The sequence below is a fragment of the Staurois parvus genome, unplaced genomic scaffold (genome assembly GCF_062004578.1).
Source record: "Staurois parvus isolate SC_StPar_1 unplaced genomic scaffold, SC_StPar_1.0 ptg000034l, whole genome shotgun sequence".
NCBI classification, from domain to species: Eukaryota; Metazoa; Chordata; class Amphibia; order Anura; family Ranidae; genus Staurois; species Staurois parvus.
Window position 1 is genome coordinate 2,153,989 of NW_028317830.1, and position 24,638 is coordinate 2,178,626.

The window sequence follows — 24,638 nt, forward strand, 5'->3', positions numbered from 1 at the left end:
TACAGTCAGGTCTATAAATATTGGGACATCGACACAATTCTAACATTTTTGGCTCTATACACCACCACAATGGATTTGAAATGAAAAGAACAAGATGCGCTTTAACTGCAGACTGTCAGCTTTAATTTGAGGGTATTTACATCCAAATCAGGTGAACGGTATAGGAATTACAACAGTTTGCATATGTTCCTCCCACTTGTTAAGGGACCAAAAGTAATGGGACAATTGGCTTCTCAGCTGTTCCATGGCCAGGTGTGTGTTATTCCCTCATTATCCCAATTACAATGAGCAGATAAAAGGTCCAGAGTTCATTTCAAGTGTGCTATTTGTATTTGGAATCTGTTGCTGTCAACTCTCAAGATGAGATCCAAAGAGCTGTCACTATCAGTGAAGCCATCATTAGGCTGAAAAAACAAAACAAACCCATCAGAGAGATAGCAAAAACATTAGGCGTGGCCAAAACAACTGTTTGGAACATTCTTAAAAATAAGGAACGCACCGGTGAGCCCAGCAACACCAAAAGACCCGGAAGACCACGGAAAACAACTGTGGTGGATGACCGAAGAATTCTTTCCCTGGTGAAGAAAACACCCTTCACAACAGTTGGCCGGATCAAGAACACTCTCCAGGAGGTAGGTGTATGTGTGTCAAAGTTAACAATCAAGAGAAGACTTCACCAGAGTGAATACAGAGGGTTCACCACAAGATGGAAACCATTGGTGAGCCTCAAAAACAGGAAGGCCAGATTAGAGTTTGCCAAACGACATGTAAAAAAGCCTTCACAGTTCTGGAACAACATCCTATGGACAGATGAGACCGACATCAACTTGTACCAGAGTGATGGGAAGAGAAGAGTATGGAGAAGGAACTGCTCATGATCCTAAGCATACCACCTCATCAGTGATCATGGTGGTGGTAGTGTCATGGCGTGGGCATGTATGGCTGCCAATGGAACTGCTTCTCTTGTATTTATTGATGATGTGACTGCTGACAGAAGCAGCCGGATGAATTCTGAAGTGTTTCGGGAATATTATCGGCTCATATTCAGCCAAATGCTTCACAACTCATTGGACGCTTCACAGTGCAGATGGACAATGACCCAAAGCAGACTGCAAAAGCAACCAAAGAGTTTTTTAAGGGAAAGAAGTAGAATGTTCTGCAATGGCCAAGTCAATTACCTGACCTGAATCCGATTGAGCATTTCACTTGCTGAAGACAAAACTGAAGGGAAAATGCCCCAAGAACAAGCAGGAACTGAAGACAGTTGCAGTAGAGGCCTGGCAGAGCATCACCAGGGATGAAACCCAGCGTCTGGTGATGTCTATGCGTTCCACACTTCAGGCTGTCATTGACTGCAAAGGATTTGCAACCAAGTATTAAAAAGTGAAAGTTTGATTTATGATTATTATTCTGTCCCATTACTTTTGGTCCCTTAATAAGTGGGAGACACATATGCAAACTGTTGTAATTCCTACTCCGTTCACCTGATTTGGATGTAAATACCCTCAAATTAAAGCTGACAGTCTGCAGTTAAAGCACATCTTGTTCATTTTATTTCAAATCCATTGTGGTGGTGTATAGAGCCAAAAATGTTAGAATCGTGTCGATGTCCCAATATTTATGGACCTGACTGTATATAGAATAATTAGATACCAAACAAGTTAAGCTTTTAAATTGAGCAAGCTTGTGGAATGGAGCCAAACTACGGGATTTAGAAATCTCCAAAGGTGTTGCCTTATAAACCTTTACAAGTTACCAGTTAATAGCTACAGAGGCGGCCTAGTGCTAGGTATATTGCTCTCGGTTTGGCGTTTGTGGCAATACCACACATGTAAGGTGCATTTGCTGTTTATGTATGTGAACATGGGAGTACAGGAGCAACACATGTGTTCACCTTTGCATGGAGCCACGAGGGGGGGGGGGGTGCTTTCATTTTTATTTATTTATTTTTGTTCCAGAAGACAAGTGACACTATGACGTTTCAGTCAAATGAGACCTCACTCATAGTTAGTTACTTGTAGTGCAGCCCCCATTATAAAGTGGCCTATCCCTCCCTTAAAGGCCAATCATTGAAGATAGCCATCATCTGTTTCATCCAATGTAAAAGTGATCACCACTAACCGATGCATGTGCTTAGTCAATGAGACCTACATATCTGACACATTATACAAAATACACCAAAAGCAAAACAATATAAAATAGCAGCCATAAAAAAAACTTTCATTAGAAAAAATGTCAGTGACGGGAGGAAAGATAATACACGGGACAATGAATATCAACGTAGATGCATGTCCAGATCCCATCTAAGGTGTAACCCCCGAGGTAATCTAGTTTGTAATCTATGTATCCATCTTGCCTCCTTCTGTAATAATATGTGATGCTTATCACCCCCTCGAGGGAGGGTTGTCACTCTATCAAAGCAACAAAATCTAAACAAAGTAGTGTCACCAGCATGAAAATCTCTAAACTGTCGGGATACACTAGAAATCTGTTCTGCTTGAAAATTGCTTGAATCACAAAAGTGTTCTCCAATAGGTATTCTCGAAGGACGTATTGTACAGCCAACATATTGGAAGCGACAACTCGTACAGTGAATACGGTGCACCACATAAGTAGTGTTGCCGTTTACATCATGTAACATTTTATAGCTCTCTCCTGTAGTTAAAGAGTCAAACGTTTTAGTGCCCGGGTTCAATGGACGATATTTGCGAGTCTTCTACCCACAAGCCTATGAGCCTGTGCAGGACAACCAAGTGGATGTAGTATTCTTGGAGGGAAAAGACTTGGGGAAAGTAATGAACCGAATGTGGGTGCTCTTCTGCAAGAAGATCTACAGCCTTGGTTTAACACTGGAAGCAGATCTGGATCTACTTATAAGATCGGAAGATTCTTTGTATTAATATTTGTTATCTGTTTATAGTCTTGGGAAAAAGTTGTAAGAAAAGTGATTTTATTACATTGTAATCTTCTGTCCTTACTGTTACATCTATGATGTCTATTGTTACATAAGAGGTGGTCACCATCTCTTGCCTCTGCAATACGCCTGCCCCTTTCAATGCTCCAAAATGGAAAACCTCTTTCCTGTGGTACAACAGTCCTTCCTGAACATTTCATCTGTAGAACAATTTCTCCGGGATCTGATCAATTCTCCTACCGGTATGGCCTTAATAGTATGCAAAGGATGACAACTTCTGGCATGGAAAGTCGTATTACCGGCACAGAATTTATGAAAAGTTGTGGAAGCTATCTCGCCTGTCTGCAGGTTGCTAGTCAAAGTGGTGTCCAAAAAATCTATAGTTTTTATATTGTGATCATATAGTGGATATAAAAAGTCTACACGCCCCTGTTAAAATGTCAGGTTTCTGTGATGTAAGTGAGACAAAGTTAAATAATTTCAGAACTTTTTCCACCTCTAATGTGACCTATAAATTGTGCAACTCAATTGAAAAGCAAACTGAAATCTTTTAGGGGCGGAGTAAACATAAAAAACTAAAATAATGCTGTTGCAGAAGTGTGCACACCCTCTTATAACTGGGGATGTTGCTGTGTTCAGAATGAAGCAATCACATCCAAAACAAGTTAAATAGGAGTCAGTACACACCCGCCATCATTTAAAGCGCCTCTGATTAACCCCAAATAAAGTTCAGCTGTTCTAGTCGCTCTTTCCTTACATTTTCTTAGTCGCATCCTACAGCAAAAGCCATGGTCTGCAGAGAGCTTCCAAAGCATCAGAGGGATCTCATTGTTAAAAGGTATCAGTCAGGAGAAGGGTACAAAAGAATTTAAAAGGCATTAGATATCCCATGGAACACAGTGAAGACAGTCATCATTAAGTGGAGAAAATATGGTGCAACAGTGACATCCCCAGGAACTGGATGTCCCTCCAAAATTGATGAAAGATGAGAAGAAAACTGGTCTGGGAGGCTTCCAAGAGGCCTACAGCAACATTAAAAGAGCTACAGGAATATCTGGCAAGTCCTGGCTGTGTGGTCCATGTGACAACAATCTCCCGTATCCTTCATATGTCTGGCCTATGGGGTAGAGTGACAAGATGGAAGCCTTTTCTTACAAAGAAAAACATCCAAGCCCAGATAAATTTTGCAAAAACACATCTGAAGTCTCCCAGAAACATGGGAAAATGTGTTCTGGTCTGATGAACTTTTTTTGCCATAATTCCAAAAGATATGTTTGGCGCAAAAACAACACTGCACATCACCAAAAGAACAGCATACCAACTGTGAAGCATGGTGGTAGCAGTATCATGCTTTGGATCTGTCTTTCTTCAGCTGGAACTGTGGCCTTAGTAAAGGTAAAGGGAATTATGAACAGTTCCAAATACCAGTCAATATCGGCACAAAACCTTCCGGCTTCTGCTAGAAAGCAGAACATGAAGATGAACTTCATCATTCAGCATGACAACGACCCAAAGCATCCATCCAAATCCACAAAGGAATGGCTTCACCAGAAGGAGAGGAAAGTTTTGGAATGGCCCAGCCGGAGTCCAAACCTGAATTTGATGGACAATCTGTGGGGTGATCTGAAGAGGGCTGAGCATAGGAGATGTCCTCGCAATCTGACAGATTTGGAGTGTTTTTGCAAGAAAGAACGGGAAAATATTGCCAAGTCAGAATGTGCCATGCTGATAGACTCCTCCCCAAAAAGACTGAGTGCTGGAATCACATCAAAAAAAGCTTCACCAAAGGATTAGTGTAAGGGTGTGCACACTTATGCAACCAGATTATTTTAGTTTTTTATTTTTACTTCCCTCCACCTAAAAGATTTCAGTTTGTTGCTCAACTGAGTTGTACAGTTTATAGGTCACATTAAAGGTGGAAAAAGTTCTGAAATGATTTATATTTGTCTCATATTTTTTTTACATTACAGAAACCTGACATTTTAACAGGGGCGTGCAAACTTTTCATATCCGCTGTAGGTGAATTGAATAATAAAGAATTATCATTTAAAAAAATTAACAAAATAGTCTAGGGATAGACTATCCCCTCGCCAAATGATCAATAGGTCATCAATATAGTGATCAAACCAATAAAGCTGTGTAATGTATGGGTTAAACTGGGAGAAAACAAAATGCTCCTCCCACCAACCCATATAGAGATTTGCCAAAGACGGTGAAAATTTGGCCCCCATCGATGCTCCACAAGATTGTTAATAATAAATACCATCAAACATAAAAAAAAAGTATGTGTTAATAAATATTCTAAGCATTGAAACAAATACTCTGGAAGTTCTTTGGTATAACAGCTGTATTTGGTTAAATGAAATGTGACGGCTTGTAATGCTAGATCATGGGGAATGCTAGAATATAGTGCCTTGACACCGGATGTCACCCAAGAAAGATCAGATGTCCAATGAACCTTCTGAATCTGTGAAAATATTGTACCTGTATCCTCAATATGCCCTGGTAATGGTACAGCTAATGGTTGAAGATGTTCATCAACCCATTCTCCCATCAGTTCCAAAAGAGATCCAATGCCTGCAGCTATAGGACGACCTCGCCTGGTTTCCTCTTTTTTATGTATTTTTGGCAGAAAATGAAATATAGGCATAATTAGATTCTGCTTTAAGAAATATTCAGCTGTTCTCAGACTTATAAGTCCCATATTTGATCCCCTATTGACTAGATCTTGCAGGATGGACTTGAAGGGTTTAGTTGGATCTAACAAAAAGGGGGCGGTAGATCGATCAACAAGTTGGGGTGGAAAGAGAATAAAACATATCAAATGGTCTGGTAAGTTCCATAAACCACACTAAACCATATTATATTACTTGATGTGAAAGTGCAAAACCCAAATACTCCTATATTAGGGATGGACTCTATGTCATAGGGATCACACAATGAATGTCTTGGAATATGCACACCTTGCTGCCCTGAAAGAAACGGGGAGTCCAAAAGTACCAACAGAGAAAAACAAAACAGAGGGCGCACCGGCCTTATGCATTACCTTTACAAATATGTTTATTAAATTTAAAAGAAGGTATTCTACTCACAAAAGTACATGAGTATAAGCACATCATATGAGACCGCTCTGTCCAATTCAGAGCCTCTGAGGAAGAGGCTAGTCCTCGAAACGCGTCAGTCATTTTGGATGTCCATCATTCTTATCACCATTCAGAAACGCAGTGCGAATTGGACAGAGCGGCCTCCTATGATGTGCTTATATTCATGTACTTTTGTGAGTAGAATACCTTCTTTTTAACTTAATAAACATATTTTTAAAGGTAATGCACAAGGCTGGAGCGCCCTCTGTTTTGTTTTTCTCTATTAATATTTTATTATTTATGGCAATCCACAATAAAAGCTGAAATAATATCCAACGTGTGACCACAGAACTCCCAGGGTTGGGTTCCAGTGCGTTGACTTTAGCTGCGGCAATAAATTCTTTATCACAGAGTATGGAAATGAGCGTCATAAAGTAGATAAGATTCAGTTCCCATATCCAATGCTCCATACGTCTCCACACCTAGAGGGTGGAATATTTTCTCTTCCCATTCTGTGTGAGAGGAGAGATCAAAGATCATTTCTGTTGGCTCCTTCCGAGACACACAGCGGACAGGAGGACGAGGTAACATTTGGCACGGGGGGGGGGGGGGGATGAAAGGAGAATGTATGGGGGGTAACCATTGTGCAGACACCGATAATGTTTATTATTATTATTACATTAATTTTGTTTTAAATATTTCCCCATCACACTGATTCTTCTTGTTCCACCATGGCCTGTGGAGTTTGTTTTTTTTTTAATTCAAATTCTGTTTTAGCAGGGGCAGACTGACCATTTGGAAACTCAGGCACTGCCCGAGGGCCCGGGGTCAGTAGGGGGCCCCATGAGATGCCCCTAATACCTTTTTTATAGGCTTTTTTGAGTTTGGGCAAGGACACAGGGGCCCCATGATCCCCTATTGCCCGAGGGCCCGGGGTCAGTAGGGGGCCCCATGAGATGCCACTGGTACCTTTTTTCATAGGCTTTTTTGAGTTTGGGCAAGGACACAGGGGCCCCATGATCCCCTATTGCCCGGGGGCCCCATGAGTTGTCAATCCGCCCCTGTGTTTTACTTTTCTATTTGTGTAGAATAAAATAAGCATGACCTTTTATATCCGAGGCCATAGTTTATGTTATTTGTCTGTAAAAGGTTTTTACAATAAATGTGACGCAGAAAGGTAGAGAAGGATCCAACCAATACATATACTGCGAGAAGGTTGTTGTAATAGCCGACCAGAGGACTGTCTGCGATGTGATGAGCTGCTTAAAGCTGACATTTAATCTGTTTAGATTTTCCTTTCCCTAATATCTCCCTCCCCCCTCATCAGCATGTCCAACTTTAAATAATACCTTTCTGTGTTTATTATATACCTTGGCCCATCACTGTAACATTTTGGCAAATGCAAAAGCCAGTATTTTGCTGAAAAATCTATTTAATTGGCCCCTCTCAACCCCACTTCCCTGTGGGATACGTACAGCAATAGAAGTAAAACAGAGATTCTGACTCCTCCTTAATCTACACACAAAAAAAAAATGGAAGGAAGGTTTGAATGGCATTACACCTTAACCAATTCAATACCGGGCAATTTCCCCCCTTCCCTCCCAGGCCAGTTTTCAGGTTTCAGCGCTCTCACACTTTGAATGACAATTGCGCGGTCATACAACATTGTACCCAAACTAAAATTTTATCATTTTCTTCACGCAACTACAGCTTTCTTTTGGTGGTATTTAATCACCGCTGGGGTTTTTATTTTTTGCTAAATTAACAAAAAAAGACCAAAAATTTTGAAAAAAAACATGTTTTTCTTTGTTTCTGTTATAAAAGTTTACAAATAAATAATTGTTCTTCATAAATTTAGGCCGAGATGTATTCTGCTACATGTCTTTGGTGAAAATAACCCAAATTAGGATGTATTTTTTAGTTTGTAGGAAAGTTATAGAGTTCACAAACTATGGGATAGATCTGAATATTGATCAATCCTGAAGTACTGACAGCCAATCTAATTTCTTGAGGTCTAAGAATGTCAGAATAGTACAGATATCCCCCAAATGTCAGGACAGTACAGATATCCCCCAAATGTCAGAACAGTACAGATATCCCCCAAATGTCAGGACAGTAGAGATATCCCCCAAATGTCAGGACAGTACAGATATCCCCCAAATGTCAGGACGGTACAGATATCCCCCAAATGTCAGGACGGTACAGATATCCCCCAAATGTCAGAACAGTACAGATATCCCCCAAATATCAGAACAGTACAGATATCCCCCAAATGTCAGAACAGTACAGATATCCCCCAAATGTCAGGACAGTACAGATATCCCCCAAATGTCAGGACCGGAGAGATATCCCCCAAATGTCAGAACAGTACAGATATCCCCCAAATATCAGAACAGTACAGATATCCCCCAAATGTCAGGACCGGAGAGATATCCCCCAAATGTCAGAACAGTACAGATATCCCCCAAATATCAGAACAGTACAGATATCCCCCAAATGTCAGAACAGTACAGATATCCCCCAAATGTCAGGACCAGAGAGATATCCCCCAAATGTCAGAACAGTACAGATATCCCCCAAATGTCAGGACAGTACAGATATCCCCCAAATGTCAGGACAGGACAGATATCCCCCAAATGTCAGGACGGTACAGATATCCCCCAAATGTCAGGACAGTACAGATATCCCGCAAATGTCAGAACAGGACAGATATCCCCCAAATGTCAGGACAGTACAGATATCCCCCAAATGTCAGGACAGTACAGATATCCCCCAAATGTCAGAACAGTACAGATATCCCCCAAATGTCAGGACAGTACAGATATCCCCAAATGACCCTTTTTGCAGAGCAGACAGTCCGGCGTACTTCATAAGAGGAATTGAGAGTTTTTTGAAGTTGTATTTTTTTTGTCATAATTTTTCGGAAAATGAAAAAATTAAAAAAATTATTTTCATTATTTTTTTTTTTACATACTGTCACCAGTGCAGTACAGCGTCATCATATAACTGGCATGGCGGTGAACAGGGACACTGACTGGTGACAGTATGAAAAAAAAAAATATATATATATATATTATTTTTTTTTTATTATTTTTAATTTTTTATTACATTTTTTTTATTTTTTTTAAGATTTTTTTTTCATATTTTACTATGACCAAAGTAGTACAATGTTACCATAGTAACATTGTACTACTTTGGGGAAGTGATCAGTATTTTTTTAATTTTTTTTTTTTTACACAATTTGCTTATAGCAAAGAATCACTTTGCTATAAGCAAGCATTTACCTGAATAAAATCGATTCATTCAGTTGTTTTTTTTTTTTGTGCTTAGCTGTGATTTGGTCACAGCTAATCACATGACATGTGCATGTGACCTGCTGTGACCATTCACAGCTAGACACTAGTATACAATGGATGGCATCATGAATGAAGCCATCCATTGTATACAACTGTCATGTGACCTGCTGTGATTGGTCACAGCAGGTCACATGGTACCAGCAACGGGGCCAGTACTCAGATCTGTCATCGGCCGTGTCAGAGGTGCACGGCCGGTGACAAATCTTGCCGCTGTGCCGCTCTGCAGTTGCGCAAACTGAGCATGTGCGGGAGCACGCCAAATGGCGTGCACCCGGAATGCAGAAGCACTTTTGCCACCGCCAAACGGCCATTGGCCGGGCGGCAAATGGTTAAAATGTTGCAAATGTTGGTTTGGCTGTTTAGTTGATGAATGTGCCTCTACTTCTTCATCTACTTAGGCTGACCATACATTATACATTTTTCTTGAGATTTTTGGTTTAGATTTACCAAAAAACATATAATATGAGGTCAAAACTAACAACACTTTCAATTGTATCCAATCAGGCGGGCCCTTGCACTACATAGTTGAAGGTAAATCTAAAGGAAATTGGCCAGAAAATTGTATAGAGTATGGCCAGCCTTAGTCTTTCCTAACCACACAATGAACTTGTGATAATACCTCCCATCACATGACTTCACAGGACAAGTATTTGTTTTTTCTTTTAATTGCAGGATATAAGAAAGCAGATGGCTGTCCAAAGACTCACGGTTGGGATCTTCTCGAGGGATGGACAAGAAAATTACAAATGGTTGGTTCATTTACTCCGGACAGCCATGTTTCAGAGCTTGGTGGAATATGTTCTTAATGTATACATCACAAATAATTTCCGAATATTCACTGAAGCGTTGAAAGAATGCTCCTTCGCCATTTTGTACCACACCAAGAAGAGAGGCCGCCTGAACATTGCCAATGTCCCAGATTCCCTCTATGATGAAGAACTGAAGGACCTGAAGGATGAGCTGGGTGAGAGAACATTTACATTTCTTTGTTTATCCTAACTTAAGGGTCTACTAGTGTGGTCTGTGTCGGGGCGGTAAATAATTGGATCACACCCATTGATTCATTTTTATACTAAATATTTATATGAAAACAAATATGATGATGAAATGAACCTCCCTGGAGGTATTCCTGAGTGTAGCTCGGGGTAAAGTTTCAGCACCAAAAGCGGTAACCCCCCCGAGCTACACTCGGGAATACACTGCAGCGTTACTCAGGGATTCCCTGCAGCACTTAACTTGTTCCCCCTGCCGCATCCCTGACCATCTCCTCCGGCCGATGCCGGCATCCGTCTTTCGGGTTCCGGTCCCTGCGAGAGTCGGGACGTACGGGGGATGGAACGGCGGGAAATTTGAAAATTTTAAAAATTGACATTCACTAAATACACTAAAATCACATAGTATAACATTCCTGTATCAAACCATTTCACATACATTGTGTCCCGAGTGCTTTGTCCGGCGCCCTGCTTGTATTTTTACCACCCTTTCTGCCTGGAAACTGAGAAACGTCCATGGCGTCCAAAAAGCGTCCCTTTAGATCAGACGCGGGTTTAGACCGGCTAGAGAACAGCGATAGTAAATCAGAACCACTTGCAGAATTGAGTGATAATGATTGGTGGAGGAAATTCCTCATCAGACACTGAAAACGATTCTGCGACTGAGCTCAGCGATGTGCGAACTTGGCGCTCTATTTCACATTTCAGTGTTTTTGGTTTGATTATATTATTGAATTAAATTTATTAATATTATTATATTATTATTATTATTATTATTTATTAAATTATAATTTATGATTTTGTGTTTCAAGTTTTATCCTCCCCGGGATGTTTACTAGACTCTTGTTCAGACAGATTTCAGTGAGTTATTCCTAAAAATTACAGCCGACAATAAAAAAAGGACATATTTCCATGCAAAAAAATGTACCGCATTGAGCACAGAAATATGGACATCATTAGACCGCTAGGGAGGTTAAATGCTGGGATAAATATGTAAGTGTAGGAGGGGAGTATGCTGAAAAATAAATGCAGTTTCCACTCCTTGAAATTAGTTTTTTTTTTATTAGAAGTCCCGGTTTCACTTGAACTTGAGCTCAGCGATGGGCGAACTTGGCGCTATATTTCACATTTCAGTGTTTTTGGTTTGATTACATTATTGAATAAAATGTATTATTATTATTATATTATTATTTTTTATGACTGTTTATTAAATTATAATTTATGATTTTATGTTTCAAGTTTTATCCTCCCCGGGATGTTTACTAGACTCTTGTTCGGACAGATTTCAGTGAGTTATTTCTAAAAATTACAGGCCGACAATAAAAAAACAACATATTTCCATGCAAAAAAATGTACCGCTTTGAGCACAGAAATACTCACATCATCAGACCGCTAGGGAGGGTAAGATGGTAACAGCAATGATGATGTTTAACCATTACCTCGCAGTGTATGAATATAAGCATTGCTGCTATGGATGAGTACAAAAGACGTCCAATCGGCTGCACTCCAAACAATCCACTTTATTGAACCAAGATAAAACCAATACAGACAGTGGGAATACATTGGGGGATTGGCAGGTAAACACATTTCACACTAAAGGCAGCGTATTCATTACCGGGGTAATCCTTTGTACTCATCCGTGCAGCACACGAGCTGGTCTAGTACCTACAGGAGGAGTTGTGATTGGAGATTGGGAGTCTCTCTACCTGGAGGCTCCATACACACGGGGGCATTGCAATAACGCTGGTAATGTCACGTTAATAGCTTGAGTTTTTCAGTGTTTTTTAACATTTTGCATTAGCATTTGGCAACATTTTTCCGTGTTTTTCCGCTTTTGTGGGGTTTTTTTAGCTTTTTTTTTGCAAAGAAAACATTTTTTTGGGGGCAGAAAAACATCCAAAATTGCTGGTTTGCGGCGTTGTACTGCGTTTTACCACAACTGCCATGTTTCAGCGTTAGAGCATTTTTACAGCTAAAAAAAACTCCTCTAGGAACCCACTAGTTCTGGGGTTTTTTCCAGCCAAAAAATGTTGATTCCAGTCTATGTGTACATAGACACCTAGGATAACATGCTGGGGGGTTTACTGGCTGCAGAAAAAAACATCAATAGCCAAAAACAGCCGCGGTAAAATGTCCCGCGTGCGTGAGGACTGAGCAGCGGTAAACATATTGCTCCTATGGATGGTTTGTGTGATGATAACATTGATAACACGTAAAGCGGGTCTGAAGTCTGAAGGGTTTTTACCTTAATACATCCTGTGCATTAAAGTAAAAAACCTTCCCCATCCAGCTCCCCCATCCAGCTCCCCCATCCAGCTTCCCCATCCAGCTTCCCCATCCAGCTCCCCTTGTACTTATCCAAGCCTGATCCCAATCCAGGGCTGTGCTCAAGAGCCGCCGCTCTCTCAACTCTCTCTGTCCTCATAGGCTCAGAGGCAGCAATGGGAGTTACTGCTGCTGTCAATTACAGCTGTTGAGGAGGGTGTGGGGGTGGGGTCGAGTCACGCTCTGTGTCTATGGGCACACAAAACCGGCTTGGGAGCAAACCTGTGTGAGTGTCCCCATAGTAAGCGGCTTGCTTTGGTGGACAATCGGCAGGTGGGAGGAGCCAGGTGCACCAGCGGGGGACCTGAGAATAGGAGGATCAGGGCTGTTATTTGCAAAAGTATTTCACAGAGCAGGTAGGTATAACATGTGCTTTAAAACAAAACAAAACAAAAAAAAATATATATATATATATATACACACACAGTATTTTATGCGTCTTCACGTGGTTGAGATATTTCAATCCTGAAATGGAAGCACCACACTACTGTTAAGTGGTCCAGATCAGGAGCGGACTGACCATTTGAAAACTCGGGCACTGCCTGAGGGCCCGGGGTCAGTAGGGGGCCCCATGAGATGCCCCTGGTACCTTTTTCATAGGCTTGTTTGAGTTTGGGCAAGGACACAGGGGCCCCATGATCCCCTATTGCCCGGGGGCCCCATGAGTTGTCAGTCCGCTCCTGGTTCAGATACAACTTTATTTCATTAAAAGTCAGGGATACAATCCATGTATCCATTGTGTATTTCTTCCACCCAGTCCTGAGATTTACACAGATCTGCCATACAGCACAGTCCAGGGGAGGAGACCTGATTTTACCTACCACAGGTTCCAGTCTTAGCTGGAAAGTGTGAGGGAGGAGAAATAGGAATGCAAAATCTCAGATTTTGGAGAAATATTAGACAACTGCACTTTTCCAACCTTATGGTAACATTTTGGTGAAGCACTTTTTTCCATTCCCCCATCCATGACTGTGCCCCCCCCCCCTCCCTAGCTCCAGGAAAGACATAGTTTGACAAGTTCGGTGTGGGGCAATTTGAGTATCTTCAACGCTACTAAACACCAATTGTCTTCTTGTACCCCCCACCCCCGTTTACATTGCCAGCTCTAGGAAAGACATGGTTTGACGAGTTTAGTGTGGAGAAACTTGAGTGTCCTGACCTCAACCCTACTGAGCACAAACTGTCTTCTTGTGCCCCACCTCCCCCCCCCCCCCCCACCATTTACATAGCTAGCTCTAGGGAAGACATGGTTTGAACAGTTTGATGTGGAGCAAATTGGGTATCCTGACCTCAACCCTACTGAACACCAACTGTCTTCTTGTGTCCCCCCCCAGCCTCCCTTTACATAGCCTGTTCCAGGAAAAACATGGTTTTACGAGTTTAGTGTGGAGCAACTTGAGTATCCTGACCTCAACCCTACTGAACACCAACTATCTTCTTGTGTCCCTCCCCCCCCTATTAAAATGGCAAGCTCTGGGAAAGACATGGTTTGACGAGTTTAGTGTGGAGCAAATTGGGTATCCTGACCTCAACCCTACTGAACACCAACTGTCTTCTTGTGCCCCCTCACCCCCTGTTTACATAGCCAGCTCCAGGAAAGACATGGTTTGACGAGTTTAGTGTGGAGCAACTTGAGTATCCTGACCTCAACCCTACTGAACACAAACTATCTTCTTGTGCCCCCCCCCCCACCCCCCGTTTACATAGCCAGCTCCAGGAAAGACATGGCTTGACCAGTTTGATGTGGAGCAAATTGAGTATCCTGACCTCAACACTACTGAACACCAACTGTCTTCTTGTGTCCCTCCCCCCCCCTATTAAAACGGCAAGCTCTGGGAAAGAAATGGTTTGACAAGTTTGGTGTGGAGAAACTTGAGTATCCTGACTTCAACCATAATGAACACCCTACTTGCCTAGTATCAGTACCTGACCCCACAAATGGGTACAAATGTGTACAAATATTTACCAACACCCTCCACAATCTTGTACAGATCCTTCTCTGAGGGGTCAAAGTTGTTAGTCACAAAGGAGGGATCTCCAAATTAATGCCCATGATTGATTGGTTTGTCTGACAAGCCTACATAGGTGTGATGGATGGGAGTTCACATTCTTGTGTATTATTATTATTTACAATGTTGCTTTCCTCATCTACAATACATAGAAATCTTTGTATTAACTGGTGATGTTGTCATTTTTCTAGGAGATAAAGTGGTTGTGTTGGTGGATGATGTGGATGACAGCAGTGATAATAATAGGAGGAAAATATTGGGTGAACAGCCTCTCATTAGGGACTGTGCAAGGGACCTGATTCTCATCAGTGAGTCAGAGAAGCAAGCAGCAAATCTGACCGGTTCTGATCCAAGATGGAGTCCGGCTCCCATTTCCTCGGCAATGCAGGATGCATATGACTCCATACACAACAAAATCTATAGGATACGGAATTTCTTGGAGGATGCTGTGGGTGACATTCCAGGTACATCAGAGCGAGCATAAGCATTCTCTAACAACATTTGCCAAATCGTATTATGAAATGAAGAATGCAGAAAATACAACGCTTGGACTTTCCAATTTTTTGAGATGGAAAACAGGGACATCTATTAAGTCTAAGCCCTTACAATACAACTGAAAGGCTACAATACCAATCCCGATCTCCCATCTTATCAATGTTTACAAACAATGTTACTTTGTTTTCCCCTATATCCTGCTTGAGCAATGTTTATAGACAATGGTACCTTGTATTTTTATATCTTCTGTCTGATCGATGTTTATAAACAATGTTACTTTGTATCTCTCTATCTCCCGTCTGATCGATGTTTATAAACAATGTTACTTTGCATCTCTCTATCTCCCATCTGATCGATGTTTATAAACAATGTGACTCTGTATCTCTCTATCTCCCGTCTGATCGATGTTTATAAACAATGTTACTTTGTATCTCTCTATCTCCCGTCTGATCGATGTTTATAAACAATGTTACTTTGTATCTCTCTATCTCCCGTCTGATCGATGTTTATAAACAATGTTACTTTGCATCTCTCTATCTCCCATCTGATCGATGTTTATAAACAATGTGACTCTGTATCTCTCTATCTCCCGTCTGATCGATGTTTATAAACAATGTTACTTTGTATCTCTCTATCTCCCGTCTGATCGATGTTTATAAACAATGTTACTTTGTATCTCTCTATCTCCCATCTGATCGATGTTTATAAACAATGTTACTTTGTATCTCTCTATCTCCCGTCTGATCGATGTTTATAAACAATGTTATTTTGTATCTCTCTATCTCCCGTCTGATCGATGTTTATAAACAATGTTACTTTGTATCTCTCTATCTCCCGTCTGATCAATGATTATAAACAATGTTACTTTGTATCTCTTTATTTCCCATCTGATCAATGTTTATAAACAATGTTGCTTTGTATCTCTCTATCTCCTGTCTGATCAATGTTTATAAACAATGTGACTCTGTATCTCTCTATCTCCCGTTTGATCGATGTTTATAAACAATGTTACTTTGTATCTTTCTATCTCCCGTCTGATCGATGTTTATAAACAATGTTACTTTGCATCTCTCTATCTCCCGTCTGATCGATGTTTATAAACAATGTTACTTTGTATCTCTCTATCTCCCATCTGATCGATGTTTATAAACAATGTGACTCTGTATCTCTCTATCTCCCGTCTGATCGATGTTTATAAACAATGTTACTTTGTATCTCTCTATCTCCCGTCTGATCGATGTTTATAAACAATGTTACTTTGTATCTCTCCATCTCCCGTCTGATCAATGTTTATAAACAATGTTACTTTGTATCTCTCCATCTCCCGTCTGATCCATGTTTATAAACAATATTACTTTGTATCTCTCTATCTCCCGTCTGATCAATGTTTATAAACAATGTTACTTTGTATCTCTCTATCTCCCGTCTGATCAATGTTTATAAACAATGTTACTTTGTATCTTTTTATCTCCCGTCTGATCCATGTTTATAAACAATGTTTCTTTGTATCTCTCTATCTCCCGCCTGAGCGATGTTTATAAACAATGTTACTTTGTATCTTTTTATCTCCCTCCTGATTCATGTTTATAAACAATGTTACTTTGTATCTCTCTATCTCCCGTCTGATCGATGTTTATAAACAATGTTACTTTGTATCTCTCCATCTCCCGTCTAATCGATGTTTATAAACAATGTTACCTCGTATCTCTTTATTTCCCGTCTGATTGATGTTTATAAACAATGTTACTTTGTATCTTTTTATCTCCCGCCTGATCCATGTTTATAAACAATGTTACTTTGTATCTCTATCTCCTGTTTATGTACATGATAAGACATGAGACAGTAGTGCTCCTCAGGGATTTGATAAACCAGAAATTATAAACACGGCTGTGTCCACCACATCAGACATCAATGAGTGAATACCTGGTTTCCATTTTCTATTTAATATGCAGATCACAGAGAACAGAACAACTCCCATGTGGGTTCCAGATCACAGAATGACTCCCATGTGGGTTCCAGATCACAGAATGACTCCCATGTGGGTTCCAGATCACAGAATGACTCCCATGTGGGTTCCAGATCACAGAATGACTCCCATGTGGGTTCCAGATCACGGAATGACTCCCATGTGGGTTCTAGAGCACATAATGACTCCCAGTCTGCCTCTGACACACAAAGTGAAGGTAGGATAATGGGAGATACAGTATTTTGTATATTGTCAATGAGTCAAAGTGAAGAAACTGTATTCTATGCATTGGAATGGTATAATGAATGTTTAGTAGAACAATGTTACTGGGTTTCATTAACCCCTCCCCCTCCAGAGGATTTCCCCTCACTCCTGACCAGGCCATTATTTGCGCTACGGCACTGTGTTGCGCTAACTGACAATTGCGCAGTCATGCAGCGCTGCACCCAAATGCAATTTATGTCCTTTTTTCCCACAAATAGGCCTTTCTTTTGGTGGTATTTGATTGTTTGTGCGTTTTTTATTTTTTGCGCTATAAACAAAATAAGACTTACAATTTTTGGAGAAAAAAAACAAAATACAGGAACACATCCATCCCATAATAGTTTGCTGGCAAGCAAGACACAATAGAACAGAGGAACAACCACGTGGCAGTAAACAATGAACAACCCCCACACCCCACCTATACATGTCTACACAATATCAGGACAGACCACCCTGTACCCCTAACAGGCACAGGGTGACTCACACATAATGGGAAGATGGGGAGCGGAGACAGGGGTCTCCCCACCCCCAAAATTCACTCCCGTCACATTGGAGATGAGATTAAGGTGTTTTGGTGTGGTTTTTCAGAGTGCAATGGGCCCTATTCTGCTCCTGAGATTTACAGAGGTTCTAGTCAACTCCCTTTGATGAGTAAAATTGGGTGTTTCCTCTTCGGAAAAAAAATAACCAAAAACAACAATATAGGTAATGTTAGTACAGAACCAGATTCAACAGATCTACTCTGCTCATCCCTCCACCTGACACCGATTGGCTGCCATCTCCTCTCTCTGATTGGAGCCATTTGGAAAGGATTATCCATGTGTCTCGCAGTGGTCATCATAGTCTATATCTTATCTCTTTCAGGTTACAGAAGTTCTGTCACCACCAAGTCTGCCAGCTATAGGCACCAAGGTACGGGGTGCGGGTCTATGGATTGTGTGCTGGGCACAGCCAATAGAAAATAGATAAGGACATTACTAGACGTGTGCCGTTCATTTAGTTCTGAATCGAAATTCAGACCAATTTTTCATTATTTCATTAGTAACAAATTTAAACAAATCCGAATGAACAAAACAAAATTATATCCAAAATTCAAAAAACATTTGGATACAAAATTGAATTCGAAAACAAGAATAGAATAAAATAGAGTAGGAAATAAAGGAGTAGAATACAAAAGAATAGAATATCAAAGAATATAAAATAAAGGAATAGAATATAAAAAGATATAATAGAACAGAATAGAGTAGAGTAAAACAGAAGAGAACAGAATAGAAAAGAATAGGAAAGAAAAGAAGAGAAAAGAATAGCTTAAAACAGAAAAGAATAGAATAAGTTAGAACAGAATATAAAATAATGGAACAGAATAGAATCGAGTAAACCAGAACAGAACAGACTAGAACAGAATAAAAAATAAAATATTAGGATTGAAAAGAATAGAAAATAATAAAATAGAATAAAATAAAAATAAACTAAAAGAATAGATTTTAAAAAACAACATAATAGAAAATAAAACAATAGAGTAGAAAAGAATAGCATAGAAAAGAATAGAAAATAATAAAATAGAATATAATAGAATAAAAAGAACAGAATAGAAGAAAAAAGATTAAAACAGAATAAAATAGAATGGCAAAACAATAAAATAGAACAAAAGAGAAAGAATATAACCGTCTTCCAACATTCAAATTTTGAATAGAACAAACTCGAATTTGCATAAAATATATCAGAATAGAAAATAATAGAATAGAAAATAAAAGAATAGAATAGAAAATAGTGAAATAGAAAAGAGTGGAATGGAATAAAAATAAAAGAATATAATAGAACAGAGTAGCAAAAACAATAAAATAGAACAAAATAGAAAAGATACGACCTCTTTCCAAAATGTTACTTTCGAATAGAATAGATTGCATTAGAATAGCTTAGAATCAAATCGAATAGAAATAATATAACCATCTTTTGAATTTCAAATAGAATAAATTTAAATTTGAATAGAACATATTAGAACAGAAAAAAAAATAGAAAGAATGTAAATGTCTTCCATAATTCGGAAAGAATAAATTTGAATGCAGATAAAAATTTTCTGAATTTGGTCAAATTCGACGGAATTCAAATAAACAAAAGGAAGCAAATTAAACAAATGAACAAACATTTTTAAACAACAAAAGTAAACAAATGTTTTCTCTCTGCACATGTGACTATTACTGTCATTTTTCTATGAAGAGTTAGGATTTTCAGATCTGAAGTTGAGTGAGATGTAGCGGCTGTGCACCTTTCTTCCCTCACCTTCCATTTCCTGCTCTGGTATTGTCCTAGATGTCCACACTCCACTTCTTCCATCAGTCTTATCCTTTGAAATCATTCTCCCTCATATGTTGGCCACCTCTGACCTTTGTAAAGTGACAGGTTCTCTTGGCCTTGTGGAATAACTGACCTCATGAATATTCTCTTTGCCTTTAGATGTAGACAGTGATAGATCCTCCAGCGCCTACAGCTCAGGTAATATAAACAGGTGATCGCTCTCTAGCCAAATCCTCTGAACAAATCACCCGATCATCCCAGAACATGTCAAGGCCGATGTTGGCTGTCCAAGAACATGGTGGGAAACCACAACGTTCCTTCTGCCTAATCCAGTCCTATGGAGCCTGGAGGTCTGGGATATGTGTTCATTGTTCATGTGATTGAGACAGACCCAGGCAAATCATGAACACATGACCCAGACCTAATGGGCCCACAAGATCATGTTCTAGCCCTTTGCTGCTCTGGGAAACTACGTTCCTGTTTTCATTGTGCCCCTATTGGAAGTATTTGTCATTCATATGTCATATCCAGAAAGTGTTTCAGGGAACGGCAGTGAAATACGTTGTAGAATATGCTTGCCCGATACATGTGTTAGTAAACCTGTGGCCATGAAGGGGATTGGAACACCTAAAATCTACAAACATTTGTGAAAGAAGGAGCTCAGTGAATTCAAGCATGGCCCCTTCCTGTTCCAACATGACTGCACACCAGTGCACAATGCAAGGTCCATAAAGACATGGAGGAGCCAGTTTGGGGTGAAGGAACTTGACTGTCCTGCACAGAGTCCTGACCTCAACCCCATAGAACACCTTTGGGATGAATTAGAGCGGAGACTGTGAGCCAGGCCTCCTCCCCCGACATCAGTGCCTGACCTGACAAATGTGCTTCTGGAAGAATGGTCCAACCTTCCCATAGACACCCTCCTAAACCTTGTGGACGGCCTTCCCAGAAGAGTTGAAGCTGTTATAGCTACAAAGGGCGGGGCCAACTCAATATTGAACCCTACGGACTAAGACCGGGGGGGCCATTAAAGGTCATGTGTGTGGAGAGGGCAGGGCCAACTCAATATTGAACCCTACGGACTGAGACTGGGATGCCATTAAAAGTCAGGTGCGTGGCCCAATACTTTTGGCAATATAGTGTATGTGGTATCGCTGTGATCGTCAGGAGCAGGACAATTTATTTTGGGTTGGCCTTTGGTGGTAGGTTATGGTAGTAACAAGGAATATACAGCTAGTTTTAAAAAAAAAAGTTTTTTTTTTTGCTACTTTGGGTCAGTTTTCCTTTGACAAGAAAAAAATCAGGAGATATTCATAACCATTCACCACCAAATGAGAGACAAATTTGTCCTGAATAAACGCGGTATAATTTGCCTGGATGCACAAAGTAGTTGTGATGATATGTACGGGTTTACTAACACATGTCAACGTTGCAAAATTGTGCTTAGGCATTAACATTTGTGAAGGAGTTAAATATGTTTCCTGGCACTATTTAATGACAATAAACACAAATCAATGTCAATTTAGAGATTGCACTTTTATTGTACAGATCATTGTAAAAAATATACAGTATATCCCCAGATACAGTGGGGATCGAAAGTTTGGGCACCTCAGCTAAAAATTTGTATTAATGTGCATAAAGAAGCCAAGGAAAGATGGAAAAATCTCCAAAAGGCATCAAATTACAGATTAGACATTCTTATAATATGTCAACAAAAGTTAGATTTTATTTCCATCATTTACACTTTCAAAATAACAGAAAACAAAAAAATGGCGTCTGCAAAAGTTTGGGCCCCCTGCAGAGTTAATATCTTGTACTGCCCCCGTTGGCAAGTATCACAGCTTGTAAATGCTTTTTGTAGCCAGCCAAGAGTCTTTCAATTCTTGTTTGAGGGATCTTTGCCCATTCTTCCTTACAAAAGTCTTCCAGTTCTTTGAGATTTCTGGGCTGTCTGTCACGCACGGCTCTTTTAAGGTCTATCCATAGATTTTCAATTATGTTGAGATCAGGAGATTGTGAAGGCCATGGCAAAACCTTCAGTTTACGCCTCTTGATGTAATCCCCCGTGGATTTCGAGGTGTGTTTAGGATCATTATCCATTTGTAGAAGCCATCCTCTCTTTAACTTCAGCTTTTTCACAGATGGCATCAAGTTACCATCCAACATTTGCTGAAATTCTATTGAATCCATTTTTCCTTCTACTCGTGAGATGTTCCCTGTGCCACTGGCTGCAACACAACCCCAAAGCATGATTGATCCAACCCCATGCTTCACAGTTGGACAGAGGTTCTTTTCATTAAATTCTGTGCCCCTTCTTCTCCAAACGTACCTTTGCTCATTCCGGCCAAAAAGTTCAATTTTAACCTCATCGGTCCACAGAACTTGTTTCCAAAATGCATCAGGCTTGTCTATATGTTCATTTGCAAAGTTCAAACGATGATTTTTGTGGTGAGGACGTAGAAGAGGTTTTCTTCTGATGACTCTTCCATGAAGACCATATTTGTACAAGTATCTCTTTATAGTGGAATAGTGTACCACAACTCCAGTGTCTGCCAGATCTTTCTGGAGGGATCGTGCAGTCAAACGTAGGTTTTGAATTGTTTTTCTCACAATCCTGCGAGCTGTTCTGTCTGATATTTTTCTTGGTCTTCCAGATCTTGCTTTAACTTCCACTGTTCCTGATGACTGCCATTTCTTAATTACATTCCGAACAGAGGATATTGACATCTGAAAACGCTTTGCTATCTTCTTATAGCCTGCTCCAGCTTTGTGAGCGTCAACTATTTTCAGTTTCAGTTTTCTAGACAACTGCTTAGAAGAACCCATTGTGCTGATTGTTGGGGCAAGGTCAGATGAGTCTGGGCATTTAAAACCTTTGAGATTGACATCACCTGGTCTTCCCAGACGATGATTGAGAACAATCCATGACACTGGCAGGTCTCAGCTTTGCAAAGGGGGCAGTGCATGCTATAAATTCTGCAGGGGGCCCAAACTTTTGCAGACAACATTTTTTTGTTTTCTGTTATTTTGAAAGTGTAAATGATGGAAAAAAAACCTAACTTTTGTTGACATATTATGAGAATGTCTAATCTGTAATTTGATGCCTTTTGGAGATTTTTCCATCTTTCCTTGGCTTCTTTATGCACATTAATACACATTTTTAGCTGGGGTGCCCAAACTTTCGATCCCCACTGTACATATAAAAAAATAAATATTTAGGACAGGATCTTCTTGTTCACAGTAATGGATATATAAGAGATTAAGCCGTTGAATGCCTAACCTTCAATATCCAGCTCAGTCTATGTGCTTCGTGGAACTTCCGCTTCTTCAGGATTGAAACATAAGCTTTCCTGTGCAGGCTGATAACAGAGAAAGTCGCCCAGATTTTTTCCTGGTTAATGAAAAGCTCTCTAGCATTCTTTCAGATACCCATGAGAGATTCCTTAACACCTGGACTCCATGGATCCAACATGCCCATCCTGCTATACCAATAGATAATTTCACTTCCTATCATCTTGGAGGCCCCATAATCCAGGCTCAAGCACTTAAGATGTTCTCCTTTTAACCTTTTTTGTCCCCCCCTCTTTTTTTTTTCTTTCTACTGGCTCTTCTGCAGGGTTGATTTTCGATACGTTCCATGTATTTCTTGGTTTGACTATATACTTTGCGCATTCCAAACGTCATTATCTTTTTCAGTGTTGTCGAATGTTAGATAATGGATGTATAGTCCTTATGCTGATTTATCGACTAGATATGGTTGATGTTTATGTTTTCTCTTTTTTTTTCGACGTGTCAATTACATTTTTACCATTTACAGGTATGTTTTATTTTGTGCACGACTCTTACTGTGCATTGACTGTTACTGTTTATTGTTAAATCTTTGTACACATGCATCTTCTCAAATCAAAACTATTCAATAAAAACTTATTGCAAGGAAAGATCCATCAACAAAAGATTACAACACCAATTTAATTACATAAAATATACATAACAAAACAGAATTTCACTCTCCATAACCACCTAGTGGAAAGGAGGGATGTGAGGAAAAGAGAAGGAGAAAAAAAACATGCAACACCCCCAGCCTGAAAGCACACAAACTCTTACATCCAATACCAGCTACCAAAACCAGCTTGTTCAGTGGTTGATATAATGGTCGGCCTTCAATATTATTCCCTGTTTTATTTCAGATCGCAGCAGTCGCCCTTTATACAACTCCCAACGCTCGGCCCAACGTGTTGGATTTCCAGGTAACAGTGATCTACAGTATATGTTATTTTACCATACAGTATATACTGCCAATGTAACCCTTTCTAGCAAGGGTAGTCATTACCAATGATCATTAGATGGCAACCAGGTCAGACATGAATGTCCTAAGGGCACTTACATAGCAATGAGGCCCCAGGCAAATGCATTTCAGTTTTTTTTCTCCAGCTGGATAGATAAGGTGTCAGGGCTCCCGGGTGTGACCAGAGGTGTGTGACTGACGCAGGGAAACGCAGACTTCAGATAAGTTATAAACAATTTATTAACACTAACAATACAAACATAAACGCAGTGCAATACTAAAACATAACACAGTGCAAACAAACCAAACCAACCACCCACAGATAACAGTACATACAATGCAAGCGTCGTCAGGCAGGCCGGGTCAATATCAATCGGGCAGGTAGGTACAGGGGGAGCAAGCGGAGAATGGTCGGGGTCACAGGCCAGGTTCAGCAGGTAGCGGGCAGCGTGGTACAGAGGGTCAGGCAGAGGGGTGGTCAGGGTCACAAGTCAGGGATCAGAACAGGAGAAGTCAGCAGAGGTCAGAATCAAGCAGGGTCAACAACAAGACAGGAACAGGAACGCAGGTTAACAAGATACAGGGCCCAGGAAAACCACACACCAAGGCAGAGTCTGCAAGTCTGAATGTCCCTTAAATACACCAGTATAATTA

The 24,638-nt window shown here is 40.2% G+C and overlaps 1 protein-coding gene across 1 annotated transcript in view; it reads left to right on the plus strand.

Annotated features, from left to right (window-relative positions):
- The first annotated feature begins 6,499 nt into the window (after positions 1 to 6,499).
- LOC149470696 (uncharacterized) overlaps positions 6,500 to 24,638 on the plus strand; it is a 30,066-nt gene continuing 11,927 nt past the window's right edge. The window contains exons 1-7 of the mRNA XM_089661536.1: positions 6,500 to 6,581; positions 10,026 to 10,317; positions 14,871 to 15,143; positions 17,127 to 17,357; positions 18,269 to 18,316; positions 19,859 to 19,897; positions 23,887 to 23,946. Of these exons, the coding sequence (XP_089517662.1) occupies positions 10,041 to 10,317; positions 14,871 to 15,143; positions 17,127 to 17,357; positions 18,269 to 18,316; positions 19,859 to 19,897; positions 23,887 to 23,946 (928 nt within the window). The 5' untranslated portion in view covers positions 6,500 to 6,581; positions 10,026 to 10,040. The remainder of the gene's footprint in view (positions 6,582 to 10,025; positions 10,318 to 14,870; positions 15,144 to 17,126; positions 17,358 to 18,268; positions 18,317 to 19,858; positions 19,898 to 23,886; positions 23,947 to 24,638) is intronic.